This window comes from Beta vulgaris, chromosome 6, assembly GCF_026745355.1.
Source record: "Beta vulgaris subsp. vulgaris cultivar EL10 chromosome 6, EL10.2, whole genome shotgun sequence".
Classification (NCBI taxonomy): domain Eukaryota; kingdom Viridiplantae; phylum Streptophyta; class Magnoliopsida; order Caryophyllales; family Amaranthaceae; genus Beta; species Beta vulgaris.
Window position 1 is genome coordinate 5,878,360 of NC_079207.1, and position 19,644 is coordinate 5,898,003.

The window sequence follows — 19,644 nt, forward strand, 5'->3', positions numbered from 1 at the left end:
GGAGAGAGAAAATGTCGAGTGGGAGAGAAGGAGCTCGAAATCACGTGCAAGTGAGGAGAGAGAAAATAAAGTGTAGGGCAAAAATAATTGGGTTTTAGGATATTTAAATAGGCTAATCCTATTGGGCTTAGGAAAAAGGAATTCAATAATTAAAACAATAGGCTAATCCTATTGGGCTTAGGAAAAGGAATTCAATAATTAAAACTTTGATGACTAACAAGATGGGCTTGTTAGGACTTTAGTCATCAAATTTCCTTTCCCTTTTTATTTCTTTTGGGCTTTCGATTCCATTAAGTATCTTTTCAAATATACTTTTAATAATTAACTCTTATTTAAAACACGCTTAATTAAAATATTACAAACTTTATTAATCTTAGAAAAATATTTTTAGTTGACTTTTAAAATAGTCAACCCTTTTTAAAAGTCAAATCGTTTTCCAAACCCATTTGGATTTAAATATAATTACATAAATAACTTAATATATTTATGAAAATCCTTTAAAAATGTGGGGGATTACACTTTATTACTCCATTTTGTCGCTTTCTTAACTTTGAAACACGAACACCAAAACCAATTCTAAAAGCATACTCATTATAGAGCTCATATGCCTTTTTCTCTGTATTCACAATTTTATCCAATAGCTCAGATTCTTGTGATTCTTGTAAGCAAATAGTGTCATATTCATTTGGTGGGTCAACTACGCAAAAGAAACGCAAGTAAAACAGCCTAATGAGCAGGAAATTTTGTGAAAAGTTTAGCACAATGAGAAAACAACTATACTTGAGCAAAGCATACTTGAACAATATATTTCTGCACATTTTTGAAATGATAAAACAATGTATAGTTTTTAAATGAGTAGTTGTTGTTATGTTTTTCATGAGCAATTCAATGTTCATGATCAATATTCATTATGTTATTAATGAGCAAATAATGATATAACAAATAATGATAATGAACATGCTTATTCTACATTCAAAGAGTATAAGCAATTGGTATGAGCAGTAAATTTTTGCTCATTGTTGTATGAAATGAACAAAAAAGTTCGGGTTTTGGATTAATGAGCATTAAATTTATGCTCATTGTGGTTTAAAATTGTACTCGTAAATAATCAACTGCTATTAAATGAACAATCAATTTTTTGCTGCAATTAATGAGCAGTAACCTGGGAATAGGTATTAAATGAACAAAAAAAATTGTTTTTCAATCAATGAGGATTAACATTAATGCTGATTCTATTTCGACATTGTTCAAATTAAATACTTATTTGTGAATTAAATGAGCAAGATGGGTAATTATTAACATGCCTATTAATAATCAAAAAATATTTAGGGCAAAATTAAAAAATTGCATTACTAATTAGATAAATTTAGGGCAAAAATTTACCTGAATTAGTTCTGATTGCATGCCAACAGTAAGCATTTCACTGAATGAAGAAATTTGCAATTCTGTTGTTGATTCGCATGTTTGAATTGATTCCGCCATTAATGATTCGCACGAATGAGTTGAATCCGCCATTGTTGATTTGCAAAAATGACCGAAATTTGCTTCTGAATCATTGTTAATATAGTTTATTGCTCTTAATAAAAAACTTTGCAACTCTGATTGACATGTTTGAGATAAATCCGCCATGAATGAAGGTAGAAGGTTGGGTTGTTTCCTCTGAAATTTTTCTGTTTCTAAGCGTTGGAAGGAAGAAGGAGAAATAACAAATGTTACCCAAAATTACCAGCATGTCCTTAGAGTTCCAATTAATTACGAAAATACCTGGGTGTACCATGAGCATGGTACACCCGGGTGTACCATGAGTGGACTCTGGATTTTCCCCTTATCATCCGATAGGATGTTTTAGGCTGGCCCCGATCTAGAGGGTCCGCCTAAGTATGTTTTCCTTATATAAAAAAATAACTACTAAATGACTAAAAATGTCTTGAAAACCATACAAAAAATAAAAAAGGATAAAACTTTGGGGATCAGAACAAGTATAATTATAGCTTACTCTTTCATGTTAATACTAAAAATGCCAGCACAAATCGCATACTTTTTCATATTGATACATCTCAAAGGAGGCTAAACTTTTATGTACACTGTTAGAAGTAAATAATAATGATACAATGGCTGCCTCTAAACTCAGTTACTAACTAGTGAGTGGTGGTAAATCAATCCCAAAGGGTGTAAAAATAGACAACTCCCACAGAAAAAATAGTACAGAATTAAGAAAACTTCTCATCTGAATACAACTTCCTTGCTACAATTAACCAATTTACTGCTGTATCAGCTCAGGAATGAGCTTAAGCAGAAAAGAAAGCTCTGTCTGAGAGAATTGTGGCTTCGAACCAAATTCCTTTGATGAAACTTCTTCCTCTGCCTTAACTGACTTAATTAGATTATTTACAGCTTCTGTAATATCTTTAACAAAATCTACTATCACTCCATCAATACCCATTAGATGTTGCAGGTATACAGATTCTGGCACATTACTGATACAAATCACAGGATTCAAGATTAGTCGTGTTTCCTATATATAAGTAGTTATAGTTTAACTCAATCATTCAAACATAATTTACAAGATTGGGTGATTCAATTCTTACTTTAAACTGCCGTAAGTGAGGAGGGAGAGCTTAGAGTCCTTAATCTTGCTCACAGCTCCAGGGTTTCGAAAAACACCCTTAACCTCAGAAACAATGCCTTGTAAACCACCTTCCAAGCAAAGTTTTATGGCTTCTTCTAACGAGTTTCGTCTTACATCATAGTAAACCTCAGTGCCTCCATTTGTTAAGAAGTACACAGGGTATGTTCGTTGTAGTTTCCTCACTAGCAGGGCGGCGTCTGGTTGGAATGTCGAAAATATTATAGGTCTGTCCTTGGCATACTCATAGACAACCTACAAAATTTAAGCATTCCTACATGTTTTAGTTTTAACTTTAGAAAAGTATACTATAAATATTGATCAATGGAATCACTCCAAGGTTTACGGAGTTTTACACAATCTAACATGTCTACCTGCAAGACGGAATGGAGAACATTGATGAGCTGATCTTCTTGGTAAACAATGTGATCATCGAATTTCAACTCGACGTTGAAACCTAACTTGGGTTCAACCTTGTCGAAGGCTTCTTGCAAAGTGCAAAGGGTGTCATCTGAGTTAACATCCCACCTGATGATTTTGCCATCCTTGTTTTTTCTCATTAGTGGTTTTGAGACCTTTCCAGCTTTTTGTAGACCGTAGCCAAGAAACTCGCTTAAATTTAGATCTGTCACTCTCTTCTCATATACTATGCCCTGTTATATAGGATGCAAATTTAAGAATTTAGTCCTGAACTTAGGATTACTATGTTTTTTATCCATATAAGCGACGAAGACAGTACAAATTACAAAGAAAGGAAGGGAGATTTAAACCTAGAACCTATCGTTCACAGCACCTCAATCTTAACCAGTAGGCCAAGACATCTTTGATACTTAGGATTACTATGTAATAGAAGTATAGGATGAGCGAATATTAAACTGAATGAGCTTACATTTTCCTCAGAGAGAATGTGGTCGTCGTGGAAAATGATTGGGCAGCCATCTTTTGTCACCTGAAATTGCAAAAGTTTCTTCTAATCAGAAAAATCTATTGAGAAAATTAATATCAATTCTTTGAGCACCACTATAATTTCAATAAGACCTGTTGCAAGATAATTATGAGGATTTTTAAGTAAAAGAAAAATTATAGTTATAAATATGTTTTAGCATGCAAAAGGTATTTATTTGATTACTTTTCCAACCGGATTTGATTTTACCTAATCCAAGAAAAATTATAAAACTTTTTTTTTGGTGAAAAAGGCGAAAATTAGATAAAGTCAAACATAATGTTATAGTTATTACAATTCGAGATGTATGCATTCATGTAGAAAAATTATAAAACTTTACTTAACAAATCTCAAGACTCGAGTTGCGTATCAATGTAAGCGTTATCAAGCCCAATACTCCTAATTCAAACTCTTCGGACTCATTTCATGGACCAGCTCATGTACGGTGAAATTACTAAAATATTTCTATTACTAGGGAACACAATTCTCCATCAGTTGGAGCTAACTAAAATGCCTTCATTTATTGGAGATCATATCCTCTATAAATAGGGATTGTCTCATCAGTCAAAGCATCTCTCTTTACAATTACTCACTTTCTCTCTCTACCTCAACTGACTTTAGGATCTTTCTCTCTCTACCTCAACTGACTTTAGGATCAGAGGGGCTTTCTAGAAACATCCCTCAAGTGACAAGACTCGAGATTATAGTCCAACTCAGGATTTTAGTCTCTTTAATCACACATCTTGTTTGATTAGTTTTTAGGCAGAAACCCTTATCATAACTTGTTAGGCTTTACTTAAACTAATCTAAACTTATTTTTTTTACCGTGACGGAAAATAAGCTGATCATAAAAATATATATATATATATATATATATACAAAATAGATTTATATTAATTCAGGCTACATGAGTTGTGAGACATAATAAGTTTAGAAATGTTAAAATCTTATTGAGTATTGTGAACCCCAAAAACAGGGGATGACACGTGATGACAGTTAAGCCCACATGAAGTACTACAACAACATGGTTCCCAAATTTCCCGGGGAAACCAGCTTGCATTCTTTTTGAAAAAATATTGATACAGCCTCCTCAAAACGACAAGAAAAACTCCCTCTTGAAAACAAAACGACAAGCAAATCTCCCGTTGACCAATAAAAACTACCGAGTAAAACATATACCATTGGTATATTCTCATTACAAACTCCAAACGGCTACAAATTCGGCTCAACACGACCAGACGCGGCAAATTTCCGCCGCAACCCCCCTCTTCCCCGTCGAAAGAATAAAGCCCCATAAAAATTAGATCTAACAAAAAAAAACTCCACCCGTTTCATAATAGCGTACTTATTTCTTTAAAATCTTTCCATCACGTAAGATATATCTTGCAGACCGTGTAAAAAAAAAAAAGCACGCAATATATAATAAGACGGATGGAGTAGTAGTATGAATGAAAAAGAAAAGTACCTGAACGTCAAACTCAACAAAATCGAGGTTGAAAGAAGCAGCGGTATTAAAAGAAAGAATAGAATTCTCTTTAATAGACTTCAATCTGGGATCTGAAGACTGTAATTTATTCATCCCATTCCCACGATGTCCTATCACCATAAATTTCCCCTCTTTCAACAAACTACTTTTATTCCCCACCTCCACCTCCATTCCTGCATTACAATAATTTAGAGTCGGCTAACATGAATCGTCATAAAAGGGGAAAGGAAAAAGAAAAAGATCCAGGCTGACGAAGATCAAGGCCGGGGTGGCTGGATGTCCCTATACACCAACGGGGTGAACGCGAAACAATAACACATTATAACAATAAAGAAAAAGAAGTACCTTTGGATGTGGCAGAGAATCGAGGGGATAATAGAGAGAAAGAAACATTATTATCCGTGACTTGATCAATAAGATTAGGTACGTCGGAAACATGAACAGCTTTTAAAGCCATTTTAATGGAGTTTAAAGAGGGTGTATTAGAATGAGAGAATTTGCCTAAGGTTAAAGGAAGAGGGTTTAATAATTTGTAACAATGCATTGTTTTGGGGGAGAAATAGCAAGTTTTTATATTGGAAATTGAAGAGAAGCTCGGATTTAGGCATCTATATGGAGAATATTCCATGGATATATAAACTATGCTTTTTATTTCTTAGTTGTTTCGCTTATCATATGCTTTTGGATATTCTGATTCTCTTTCTTTCCTTTTCTTTTTTGGTTGGGTTAATAAACGTTGTCTTTTGGGGATTTTATTTTATTCTTGACTATAAAAGAAATTTTTTCAACATTGGTTTGCCGTGTGAATTTGACAAGAGTTAGTTTGGTGAGAGATCGTTTATTTTTAAATTAAAATTAAACAATGACAATTCTTATATTAAAAACAGATTTAGTTTGATAGTGACTAGTTTGATTTCATTCAAGTTCCGTTTGGTAGGGCGTAAAATATTTTAAGTGTAAAATGATTTTCATGGAAAACAATTTACAATGTAAAATACTATTTCAAAATTAGATTTTCGTTGTTTGGTTCCATATAAGAAAAATGATGAAATGAAAGGGAAAGTAAGAAGGTAGTGAGAGAGAATATTTATAGTACACCTGGGTGTATCATGCTCATGGTACTCCCAAAACTATTTTCTCCAAATGAGCGAATAAGCAAATGAGCAAAATGAACAAATAAGCAAACAGTTCTACTCATTTAAGAAAATGAGCAAACACTTTTATTACAAAATGAGCAAATGAGTAAATGAGCAAAATGCCCATATGAGCAAATTTGGTGTCAAATAAACACCTGAAATTCTAATTTATTACAAAAATACCATTGGGTGTACCATGAGTGAACTCGTAGTGAAAGGAATGTACACATAAGGAAAACAATTTTCCCTTCATTCTGAAAGGAAGATGAGTGTCCATCATTGTGAGAGTAATTTTACCTGAAGGGAAAATGATTTTACACTATTTTGCCAACCAAACAATGTAAAACTGAAAATAGAGGAAAACAGTTTTCCAGGATAACGTTTTACGCCCTACCAAACGGAGCCTCGATAACTAGTTTAATCCATTTGGTGATTTGGTCTACTTTTATATTAAAAATAAGACCGTCTCTTTTAATAATTTGTCATTTGAGAATTATGTTACATTTTATTCAACTTATTTTAACTTATTTCAGAAAAAAAAATAAGATAAGATCAAATAAAATAAAAGGTTAGACAACACAATTAACTCGAATATAAAATTAGATAAGATACGATCAGATCAAATTAGATAAGACAAAATAAATTAAATCGGACCCTTAATGTAAAATTGAGTAAAAAAAAATAAAGGCATGAATTGGGGGGTTAGGAGATGATGCGTAAAGTTTGAATTGGGTGGTTGAGAATCCTGGTTTTGTCATATCTGACGAGGATGGATAAAACTCCCTACAGATTTGAGGACCTTTAATGTGGAACTTTCCTCTCATCTACTTTTAATTTCTGTATCTTCTTATTGTTCAACACTTTATTCTCTTGGAGTATTTAATACACAAATTTTTCACGATTTATGCTTTATCTGTTTTAAAATAACTATAATATGGAACCGAGAAATAAGGAGAAATAAAATAGATAATTCATGTGATGATATGAGAGATATAGAGAATTCAATGGCAAATAAAGTAATGTTGCCTTTAATTTGAAACTTATTAAAATGTCAAGTGTTGCACTTGTTTTAAAATATGGACTAAGTAAAATTTTCCACTATGCATATAATCTTTTTTACCTATCTTGATAATTTATAAGTATGAAAAGTTATTATTAGTCATGTAAAATCTTTTTAACTTGCTTTCAAAATATATTTTCATATATTGTAATATTAATTTTTGGGAAAATTTCTTAGGTGCCCCTGAGGTTTGGCGTAATTCTCAAATTACCCCCCACATTTGGGGAATTTCTCAGATACCCCTGAGGTTTGTGTTTGTGCTCAAGATACCCTTATTATGGGTGGAAACCTAACGCCGTTAGGTTGTCCTCTCTTTCTCCCCAATTTTCTTTTTCTCTTTACACCTATCATCCTCCATTGATGAACATGGAAGCTTTCTCTCTCCTCCCACCCCACTCTAAAACCCTAACCACCCAACCCCCACTACCCCCACTACCTCCCCTACCCCCCAGCCCCCTCCCCCATCCTACCACCACCCCAGCAGCCCCCCACCAGATTAGCCCCAGCCCCGCAGCCTGCCACCCTCCCCCACCCCGTCGCAAGAACCCCACCCCACCCCTCCCCCACCCAACCCCGTCCAAATCGACGCCTAGACCCCTGTCGAAATCAATCCCACCCCTTCCCCACACAGTCGAAATCGATGCTTAGCCGAAAAACAGAGGAGAGAGAGAGATTGCGAAAATGGGGGCTGCGACTGGCAGTGGTAGGGGGCTGCGGGGGTGGGAGGAAGGGGAGGTGGTGGGGTTGGGGGTTTAGGGATTTAGAGTGGGTTGAGAGGAGAGAGAAAGCTTCCATGTTCATCAATCGAGGATGATGGGTGGAGAGAGAATAAGAAAATTGGGGAGAAAGAGAGGAAAACCTAACGGCGTTAGGTTTCCATCCATAGTAAGGGTATCTTGAGCACAAACACAAACCTCAGGGGTATCTGAAGAATTCCCCAAATGTGGGGGGTAATTTGGGAATTACGCCAAACCTAAGGGGTACCTAAGGAATTTTCCCTTAATTTTTTAAAATTATTTTTACATATTGATATTAAACGTATCAGTTGTCAAAGTTCTGTGTCAACAAAAGTAATAGCCAATCTTTGTAAAAATAAAAATAAAAAAGCATTACTTCCTCTGCTCCTAAAAGAATGCAACACTTGCATCTTTAGAGTTAAGCTTTACAAACTGTGATGATGGATTTCCACCACTATATATCAATTATACATTGTTATTGAGATTTAGTTAAATTCATGTCAATATATGCGTATTTTCAAAATATAATTGTTTGATAACTTTCAACAAGTCTTAGTAAAGGGTGCATAATCTTCACGTAAATTTTACATAAGTTATTCGAAATTTAATTATTGAAACTAATCTAAACATATTGGATTATATTGAAACTTATTTATGTAACTTATATAAGCTTATATTGAACTAATATGAACTTGTAATAACTTATTGGAACTAGTCTAAAATAATTTTTGCTAAAAAATATTTTTAAGAAGGTGAAGAGTACACATCATAAGTTTTAATGAATATCTCATAAACCTAATTCTAGTATTTTCATAATAGTTTAAAAAAGCTCACTAATTTAGTTTATATAAATCTAACAACATATACAACAAGAGAATGCACCCTTATTCAAATTATATGAACTTTAGTGGGACTCATTTCAATTTGTAGAGATTGAATTCATTGATTAATGTGGGTGAAGATCGAGAATGCATCATAAATCGTCATGCAAAGGGTGCTGACTACTGCATCTTGGGTGTCTTATTCACTCAAGTGGTAAGTGTAATACTCATGATTGCTTTAAAGAGATTTAGGCTATATTCACTTCACCTTATTTTTGCTTATTTCAGATCTATTCAGATCAAATTAGAAAAAATAAATTCAGATCAGACCAGATCAGTTCAAATCGTGCTTATATTTAATAACTCATTATTACTATTAAATATCTTTCATTACATATTAGTAAAAATTATAATAATTGAATATTAATAAAGTACTCATTGAGACGAATCAAACAAGATCCCACATGACTATACTTTTTTTTATATATTGAGAAAAATCTAAAAGATTCTCTCTAATTGTTAATAGTGTCAAGATTCTAAGTGAGAAAGATAAAAAAAAATACAAATGGAGTATTATTATTTACTAGTACATTTGTTCAAAAATATTATTATTGTTGTTGTTGTACTTATTAATTATTAATATTGGTAATTACTATTAATCTTGTTGTTATCATTATAAATATCATTTTATTATTTTAAGTTATTTTGTTGTTATTAAATAATAGAAAATTAAAAGTCACGTGTTAAGAACATAAGATTGACGCAAAAATAAGAAATATATAGAATATGATAGCTCAAATTCATGACAACGAAACTACTAAGTTCGTAATACATTTCAAAATAAGCAAAGTGCGAGGTACAAATTATAAATTTGGATTCGGTATACCTCTTCCTATCGAATTCCAAATCTCTCAAGCTATTTGAAGTTGCACACTATTTATTTCTTTCTTGTATAAGTCATAGTTGTTTATATATCTTATGTTATTTTATATGAAAAAAAAGAGTTGAGTCTGCCGACTTCTCAAGTGTGAAATATTTTTTTTAAGGGAAAGTATGAAATATTGTATAAGTGCTCTTATAAATTAATGACTTGGGTTATATAATTATTTTTAGTAATAATTATTATTGTTATGATTATAATTATTGTTGTTGTTACTATAATAATGATAATAGTTATTATTATTATTAATAATAAAAGTTGTGTAAAAGTTGTAATAGAAATAAAATGATAATAATAGTAATACTATAAATAAGATCTTATAATGTATTGCATAATAATGAATTACAAAGCAATAATATAATAATAATAACATATTTTATAAAAGATAAAATCTTGTAAATCAGATCAGATCATATCATATCAGATCAGATCCGATCAGATTAGATCAGTTCAGATCAGATCAGAAAAAATAAGATCAGATCAGATAAGTTCAGATCAGAAAATTTTAGGTGAACTAAACATAGCCTTAATATACTACTTATTTGAATAAGATGTATCTTTTTTTTAGAGAGCCAATTTTCTTAGTTACTCCACAGTTAAGCGTGTTTGGCTGAGAGTGGTCCAGGGATGGGTGACCTCCTGTGTGTTGGTTATTGAGAACAGTTGTTGGCTCTCGATATGCATGGGTGACGATATATTCGACTCCGGATGGGTCGAGTGTTACGCTAGGTCCCCCATTCCATTTATTTTCTAATTTTTACAATTTCTCATTATCTAAAATAATGTGTCATTGCTGTAGTTATGACTTTATTTTGAACTAGCTAATGTCTTTGAATCTTTATCAACTAAACTAGATTATATTCAAAACTTAAGCTCGATCAGCCAAACTTATAGCACTTGTATCCAAATTCAAGTCAAGTTTTTATTTTCTATGAGTATAAATTTTCATATAAGGGTCTGTTCTATTCGGCATAAAACAACTGAACTAAACTGAACTAAATTGAATTGAACTGAAATGAATCGTGATATGTAAGAGTAAAAGTATTGTCCAAAATCGGACTGAACTGAATTGAACCGAACTGAAAATAAGGTGGAGAGAACATGCCCTTAACTTACATTAAAACATAGCTTCTGTTTGAAATATGAAACTAGAACCAAGTAATTACTTTAAAACTACAGTAAACTTTAATTCTTTAGTTTCTTATCATCATTGTGTGAGATTCTAATGAATGATTTTATCAAATCATATACTTACTTTGTTTCGTTTTAAATGCAATAAATAAAAATATTGTATATCTAATATATATACATATTTGTTACATTTAAAACAAAACGGAGGAAATAAAAAATTTGATATAAATGTCGACTTCTTCTATATGTCTATAAAATGATAAAATCTAATAAACTTTTAAAGAAAAGCGCAAAATAACACATCTTGTAATAATAATTCCAAAATAAGATGTATTCCTACCTCATCCATAAATAATTGTCAAATTATTAGATTCCTCCATGATTAAAAAACTTTGTCCCTCCATTTTTTATCATCAATATGGAAAGTCCATTTTTATAAGATATCCAACCACAAACTAAAATCACAAACGATTATGATTATGTCATATTAGAATTGTATTTACTTCCTCCATTCCGTTTTAAATGCAACAAATGAATATTTCATATCACACAAATAATATCCATTGTTGCATTTAAAACGAATCGATTTTAATATGTATTTTTTTAATCTTAACTTATATTGTAAATGTTGTATAACTTTGATTTTTTTTAAAAATCACTAAGATTCCAAAAATGCTGGTTGTTGCTTGGAGTATACTTCACAATGGATAACAAGGAGTGAGTCAAAACTCCTTGATGCGTGGAGGACATTAGACCCTGATGTGTATCCACGACGATCTAGCCTGTCCTCATCTCTCTATATTTTCTCTTTGGTTCTGTTCTATATCTTGTTTTTTTTTTGTGTTTTTTTTGTAAAAAAGTAAAGTATTGAATTTGCTCAATCATTTCTTATCCAATTTCCAATCCACCGGATGGATATCAGCAAACTAACATGGTTGTCCTCCTGGCACCCGTTAAACATTTTAATTTGACCAACTTGGTTTTCTTTTGGTCAAATACTATAAATAAACTATACAAGCACCAAAAAAAGTAAAAAACAAAAAACAAAATACTCTAAATTCTTCACCCAAAAAATCCACTCATTTATTAGGAGGATCGAGGATGCAACAAACTTATTTGATAGGGTCGTATACTTGTACTGCTATTTAAAATTTGAGATCAAATTAGTATTTTGAATCGTGAGATGTCTCACGTTAATACCATTATCAAATATATTATTATTCATGAATTTTATAATTGGTTTCATTAGATTTTCGTAATATTTTATTTAGTATAAAAATGAAAAATGGACTTTATGAGATGATAATTTGATTTTTTTTTATAAAAAAAAACTTCTAAAGAATTAGGATAAAAATAACAATTTCAATGGAAATAGGGTAAGAGAATATTATTACCTTAATAAAAGTGTTAGTCAAAAAAAGCTTGTATACGTCTTTATCGTTACATATAATTATAAGACTTTATTATGTTTTATTTTGAAACATTAACCATCGAAATTGTAGTGGATTAATGATTAAATTCTCAAAATTTATTTCAAAGTCATGGGTTTGATTCCTAGTAGTTACACATTGTTAATATTTTTAATGAGATCATAATCATGCGCCACATACATCGGAGAGTATCATATACTTATTTAAATTATCAAATATATTGTTAATATTATCATATACATATGTTTCGTTGATAGAAACGCCTTTTAATATATTTACTTCCTCCGTTTTTTTTTTAGATGTTACACTTTCAAAAATTGTGGTTTTCTAGGCAAAAATTGGAGGAGTGATTAGGAGAGAATAAGTATAGGGGATTAAAGGGGTGGGGACCATTGCACATGGGGGGTTTAAGGGAAAGGAGGAGAGAGAAAAGAGGGACCACTAGTTGGTTCCCTCCAATATTTCACACGCTGAGAGAGAGAAAGTGGGGAGCCAAATTTTTTGGCACCAAATTCATTTCCCTCCAAAATTTTCATAAAGTTGAAAATTTGCAAAAAATTTAAATTACATTTCAAACATTGTTTAAGCCTACATTTCCAACTCTATCCTCTATATAAACCCCCAAAATTAAATGGGGCTTATTTCCCAAAATGAGGAGAGAGAAAATATTGTTTAGCACCATGGTTTAGTTTTTTACAAAAATCAGATATTTCCCACAATCACTGCACACACATTGCACAGGACAATTACAAAAAAATTCCTACTTAATTAAGAACTGAAGTTTCCACAAAAAACTTCAAACTTCAGTCTTCAAAAAATCTCTCAGCTTAAACAGATGGGGTCAGCAGATGAGGAGGGCAGGGGAGTTTGGCCTTCAAGAGCTGCTGGAAATAGAAGGCATGGAGGATGAGTTGCTGATGCATGAGATGTGGACACATTACAACAGTGATGATGATGATGACACAGAGGATGATGATGGAGGTACAACAGCAGCAGATGGCATTCAAGCAGACCAACCAAATCAGCAGGGTAACCCACAACAATAAACACAGAAATAGAAACAATGTAAGTTCATCAACCAAAAACCACATTTAACTTTAACAAAAAGAAGAATGTTGGTTGATGACCTACTTACCTCTGAAATAAATGGTAAATTTGCATGGGGTTTAAAAACAGAAATAGCAAAAAACATGGCATAAGTAGGATGACATTAGATAGGATATGGAAAGATGCAAAAAAACAGAGAGAAGCTGGGCATGCCATAGATGTGAGAAACAAAAAAGCAGGAAGATGTGGTAGGAAGCTTAAAGTATATGATGACAAATGGCTTCAGTCAGTCCCACTTAATCTGAGGACAAGTATAAGGGCATTTGCTGGATATCTTAAAATCCCCCCTCCACTGTTTACAGTCTATTGAAACGGGGCAAGCTGAGAAGTCACACTAGCAGCACCCACCCAAAACTGACTGAAGATCATAAGATTCAAAGAATGAAGTGGGTGTTACAACACATATTACCAGCAACAAGGACACAACCACCAAATTTGTTGACATGCAAAATGTTGTTCACATAGATGAGAAGTGGTTTTATTTAAGTCCAGATATGAGAAGGTTTTATTGCTTCCTGCTGAAGATGACCCTTATAGTTGCTGTCAGTCCAAGAGGTTTAAGATAAAAGCCATGTTCATGTGTGCCACATCTAGACCTATTAAGGACAGTGAGGGAAGGATGATACATGATGGGAAATTTGGTATCTACCCTTTTGTTGAGTATGCAAGAGCTAAGTATTCAACAAAAAACAGAAGGGCAGGTACTATGTTGACAAAGGCAATTGAAAGTGTTACACTACCAGTTATGAGGGATATGATAGTTAACACTATCATACCTGCCATAATGAGGAATTGGCCAGAAGGTGTGTCCAAAGAAATCTACATACAACAAGACAATGCTAGACCTCACATTCATGCATCAGACCCACAATTTATGCAGCAGCAACTCAGAATGGATTCAATATCCAACTCATCAATCAGCCAGCTCAGTCCCCTGACTTAAATGTGCTAGACTTGGGGTTTTTTAGAGCAATTCAGGCACTACAATATCAATCATTTCCTAAGAACCTAGATGAACTGATTTTAAGAGTGCAGGACTGTTATGATTTCTTTGACCCAGAAGTTTTGAAGTACACTTGGTTGCAATTACACTATGTTATATGTATTGTTGTTTTGTCTGCAAAATTAATTATATGAATTGATTCTTTCTTTATTTAATCTGTGTTAGGGGAATAGAGACTCAAGCCCAATGGTTGACCTTGTATCCTTTCTCTTATAACTAAGTCTTTAAAAGTCTATTTGACGAGAATGGGCCCCAGAGGACAAAGACCCAAGGCCTCCCATGTCCACAACCTCCGCGTATACAATGGTAAAAACATATCTCTATTATATAAGTCAAGTGCTGAGGTATGGTGTTCTCATTTAAAATGACTGTGATACCCTTTAATAATTTTAAACAACATTTTCTTTCTATAAAAATTAAAAAATGAGAATAAATGCAACTTGCCATATGGAATAAGTCAAAAATGAAATATGCAATCAGCATTAATAACTTGACAAAATAGATTGACACAATCAATTCATGAAATTAATTAGAATCTTTAATAAAAAATGTTAGTGATTTATCCTAAGTCCTAACTATATAATACTTTGTGTTTATAATCGGTAAAGAACTATTATACTAAATATACTGAGGAATTATTAAATCATCGACCAACTACTCACAAAAGAATCTTATTAATTTTAGATTAAAAATATGTCATTCGTACATGTAGATAGCTACATAAGGTAGTTGACGCACGTATCACGTACATATACGACTAGTAGTATATAAGTTAACTAATGTGTTTTCTATATCTTTCTCCTATCAATGAGTCTATATTGTTAATAAGGTAATTCGTGTCGCCAAACTATATGTTGCGACGGAAAAGAAAAAAGTATAGATCAAAAACGAAAAATATAATATAACAAATTGTCTAGCCTAGCTAAAGTCAATTACCACTAGTTTAAGAGTACAATTACAATGAATTTCAAGATATTGTCCAGGGTTTAAATCCTCATACAGTAATATGTTGGGGATTAATCTTGTGGTGGTAGAGGGTCTTGATTCTCGTTGTAATTTGAGCTACTTAGCCTTGTATCTAGCATGGAGCTGATGTACCCTTCACGCTTAGCAGGAGTTGATTTCCAAACCAATTATCTTTCCTAATATAGAAAAAAAAAAGGTACAAAATTATACAACACCTACTCTTCCCAAATCCCACAAGCCCAATAAATTAAGAACATATCCAGTCCACTTATAAAGGTTTTTTGGGTGGGGTGGGGCTACTTCCATTTCCCAGTAAGCCCTCTACGACCCATCTTTCAGATTTACTGGGCCACATAACTTACTGAGTACGGACCCACTAGCCTTAACACCATCAGAGCTGCGTACACAACATGCGAAGTAAATAGTTGGGCCTCGGGAACTAGTAACGCGGCCTTACTGGATGTATCTATACAAATATATTAAAAAAACGTACGAAAAAAGTTTTGTGGCACATTTCTCAAATTTCTAATGCAAATATTTTATGTCTATGTGTACTTCTCACTTTTTAAAAAAAAGTGTAAGTATAAGGTATCGAACACATGACCTTTGAAATGAAAAATAAGAGTCGTTTAACCATCAATACACTATGACTTTGTTGTCTAACGCTTCAAATAAAATATGATGAAGTCTTGTAATAATTGTAATTAACTAAAAAGTCTTAAACAAGTGTATACATCTCTAACACTCTTATTACCTAACTTACAAGAGAATATTGATGTCATATTCTCTTTACAATTCCGTTTAAGGGATTGTTTTCAAACTCAAACCTTTCAAAAAAAATTTACTTATCGCGTCGTGACGTGAATTTTTCAATTTCCTAATGGACAAAAAATACGAAAAGTAGCAAAATAAATTATAAAATTTAAAAATAATAACATATTTGTTTATTGTAACTTTCATGAGTCATCGTTTGGGAAAAAAACTATTTGTTGTGTAAAACAGAGTGTAGATTTTCTTTTCACATTGTCTCTCTTATTTACTTTTTTTTTATTTAGTATATAAAAGAGGGAGGAACAAATTAATTATGGATATATATAAAATGGTCTATATTGATCAAGAATAAGACCATTAAAAGTCAAGTTTATGACCTTACTCTTATTTGTCTTTGCTAATTGGTGACTAGAGTATACTTTTGATATATATAAATTTCACATTTCGTGACGAAAGACAATGTTATCTAAAAAAGTGTCAATGTTAAATGAATTCAGAGTCAATTGGTTAACATTTTAAAATAAATTTAGGATGGACTCTCTTCATTTGAACTGGACATAGATTATGAATCTAAATTTATTAGAATCTATAAGAACTTATTGCTAATCATACATAGTTTTAACAGACTAAAAGTGAATTCAATGTTTCGTGAACTTTTGCTTTAGATTAGCTTTTTACGAGGTTAATACATGACAAAATAAAGTGTAAGGCTTAATAATGAACTCGTTAGCTACCTTTATTTAAACGGTTTTTTCACCATATACCCCTGACAAATTATTTTTTGCACCGTATACCCTCGCAAGTTTCCAAATTCACCATATACCCCTCACCTTTTAAAAAATACATCAGCATGCCCTTATGACTAACGGCGTTAGTCTTCCGTTACTCATTAGACCCTAATCCTCCCTTAATTCTAATTAACTAACCTAAATCAAACCCTAATTCTAACCCTAACCCTAATCTAATACATTAACTTGGGCCCTATCCCTAACCACTAACTTGGACCCTTACCCTAACCACTAATTTGGGCCCTAACCCTAACCACCCCTTACCCCACTGCACCACCACCCCATCACCACCACCACCCGTCACTACCACCACCTATCACCACCACCACCCGCCCTCCCCCCCGCTGACCCCCCTCCCCTTCCCCCGTCACGACCACCGCCCTTCCCCTTAACCCGCTGACCCCCTTCCCTCACCACCACCACCCTCCCCCCTTCCCCGCTGACCGCCCTCCCTGCGCCTGCTGCGCGAACCCCCTCCCATTCCCTGCTGCGCGAACCCCCTCCCCGCCCCTTCCACTGCTGCGCGAACCCCTCCCCTACTGCTAATCGAACCCCCCTCCCCTCCCCTTCCCTTGTTGTGCGAACCTCCCTCCCCGCCCCTTCCCCTATCGCGAACCCCTTCCCGCTACAGTAACCTAGATGCGCGAAAATCGAACCCCCTTCATGCGTTTTTTTGTTCTTCTCCGGCAAGTTTACAGGGGAGGGGAATTTCAGTCGGAGATGCGAGGGGTGGGGGAGGGCTGCGGGGAGTGGGGAGGGGGATTCGGGGGTGGTGGGGGTGGGGGAAGGGCTGCGCGAGAGTGGGGATGGGGTGGGCTTCGGAGGTGGTGGGGATAGGGTGGGCTTCTGGGTGGTGGGTAATGGGGAGTGGGTGGGCTGCTGGGGAGTGGGTGGGGTAAGGGGTGGAGGGGTGGTTAGGGTTAGGGTATTAGATTAGGGATTAGTGTTAGGGTTTGGCATAGGTTTAGGGTAGTTAATTAGGGTTAGAGGGAGGATTAGAGGTTAATGACTAACGACGTTAGCCTTCCGTTAGTCATAAGGGCATGCTGATGTATTTTTTGAAAGGTGAGGGGTATATGGTGAATTTGGAAACTTGCGAGGGTATACGGTGCAAAAAAAAATTTGTTAAGGGTATATGGTGAAAAAACCGTTATTTAAATTCTTTTAAAGGACTTGTGAATGCGTGCGTGAGTATATTACAATCAAAAGTAATTATTAATTTTGACTGTATAGGGGAGTGCTGCGGGGGAAGGGAGAAGGGGTGGGGGTGCTCATGGGGGGAAGACAGAGGGGAAGGGGTGGGGGTTCTCGCGATGAAGGGCAGAGGGGGGATGTGGTGGTTGGATGGTTAGGGTTTAGGGTGGGGTTAGATATTAAGGGGTTAGAGTTAGGGTTCAAGGTTAGAGTTAGATGGATTAATTGGGATTAATGATTAACGGAAACTTGACTCTATTAATAATTGGGATACTCTGTTCATGCAGTTTATTTGAAAGAATAAGATAACCTGGTGCATTTTAAAAATAATCGAAGTTCCTGTAAATTTTGAAATACTACAAAGAGTAGCCGATGGAAAAAAAAACCTAACCTATTCAACAAGCATACATAAATGAAGGTAATGGACTGATGATTATGTATTTTTTAAGTTAATCTTTGAGAAGTTAATATTCATGGTTATATTTCTTCACCCCAAAGCATTATTTTTTGAAATTTCAGGAATTGACAAACTTTCTATCCATGTGGAGAAGGGGTTGTGGTAAACAAGTAAGCATTAATGGCAAGGACAAGGGCAAATAAATTAGGTACTGAATCTGACTAACAATTGGTAATTAAATGCGTTTCGTTTATCACTGCAATTGTCTGTTCCTATACACACCACCCTACTCTACTCTACCCTTCTCTCATTACATTTACATTGTTCTCTTCTCTTATCTTATCTAACATCTGCCCCCCTCTTTCTCTCTCTCTGTCTCTCTTCTCCTCTCCATTAAATGCTCTCCATCTCTCTTAACAAACTACTCCCTCTTGCATTCAATGCCCTTCTCTCTCGGTCAGTTACCAGTGAATGTAATTACACAACAATGGCCTATTTTATAACAAATTTACTTTCACAATTACCATATGTGGAGCTGGAGCTCAACAAATATAGTCCTATTAGAGGTGATCATGGCCGGTACCTAAAAAATTGCCCGTTGATCGGGCCGGGCGGGTTTTTGGGCCAAAATTGGGCGGCCAAAAGTAGACTAAAGATCATTTTTGGCTTGTCCAAAGCCCGATTCAAAAAAGTTGGGCCGAGCCCGATCGCGGGCCAAAAAATTCTATCCAAACCCGCCCAAAATCGGGCCGGGCTGGGCTTGAGTTGATCAACTCTAAATCCTATAGAGACAAAAGCAACCTTAACTTACCAATTGGTCGTTGTTTCAATGGTGATTGGGGCTGAACTTGGTTCACGGACTGCTTGTTCGATTCCCCACAATAACAATTGGGAGGGACCGGAACCTAACCACCCAAAACTCGTTTCGAATCCGAATTAGCTCTAAGGGTGAATCAAGTGGTAACACCGAAAAAAAAGTAACCTTAACTTAGTGTAAGAGCAACCTCTTACAATAGTTGACTCTTCGGTAATTGTACAGATTTACGAAAAATAAGTTGTAACATTTTAACTTTTATACTATTCATATTTTATAAGATAATAAAAGATA

The 19,644-nt window shown here is 34.2% G+C and overlaps 1 protein-coding gene across 1 annotated transcript; it reads right to left on the reverse strand.

Annotated features, from left to right (window-relative positions):
* Positions 1-1,970: 1,970 nt before the first annotated feature.
* Positions 1,971-5,782, reverse strand: LOC104895222 (glycerophosphodiester phosphodiesterase GDPD1, chloroplastic). The gene is made up of 6 exons (XM_010681670.4): positions 5,401-5,782; positions 5,035-5,228; positions 3,516-3,575; positions 3,001-3,279; positions 2,589-2,881; positions 1,971-2,477 (listed from the first exon to the last, which is right to left on the reverse strand). The coding sequence occupies exons 1-6, from the start codon at positions 5,681-5,683 to the stop codon at positions 2,261-2,263; spliced, it is 1,326 nt and encodes a 441-aa protein (XP_010679972.2). The 5' UTR covers positions 5,684-5,782; the 3' UTR covers positions 1,971-2,260.
* Positions 5,783-19,644: the final 13,862 nt, after the last annotated feature.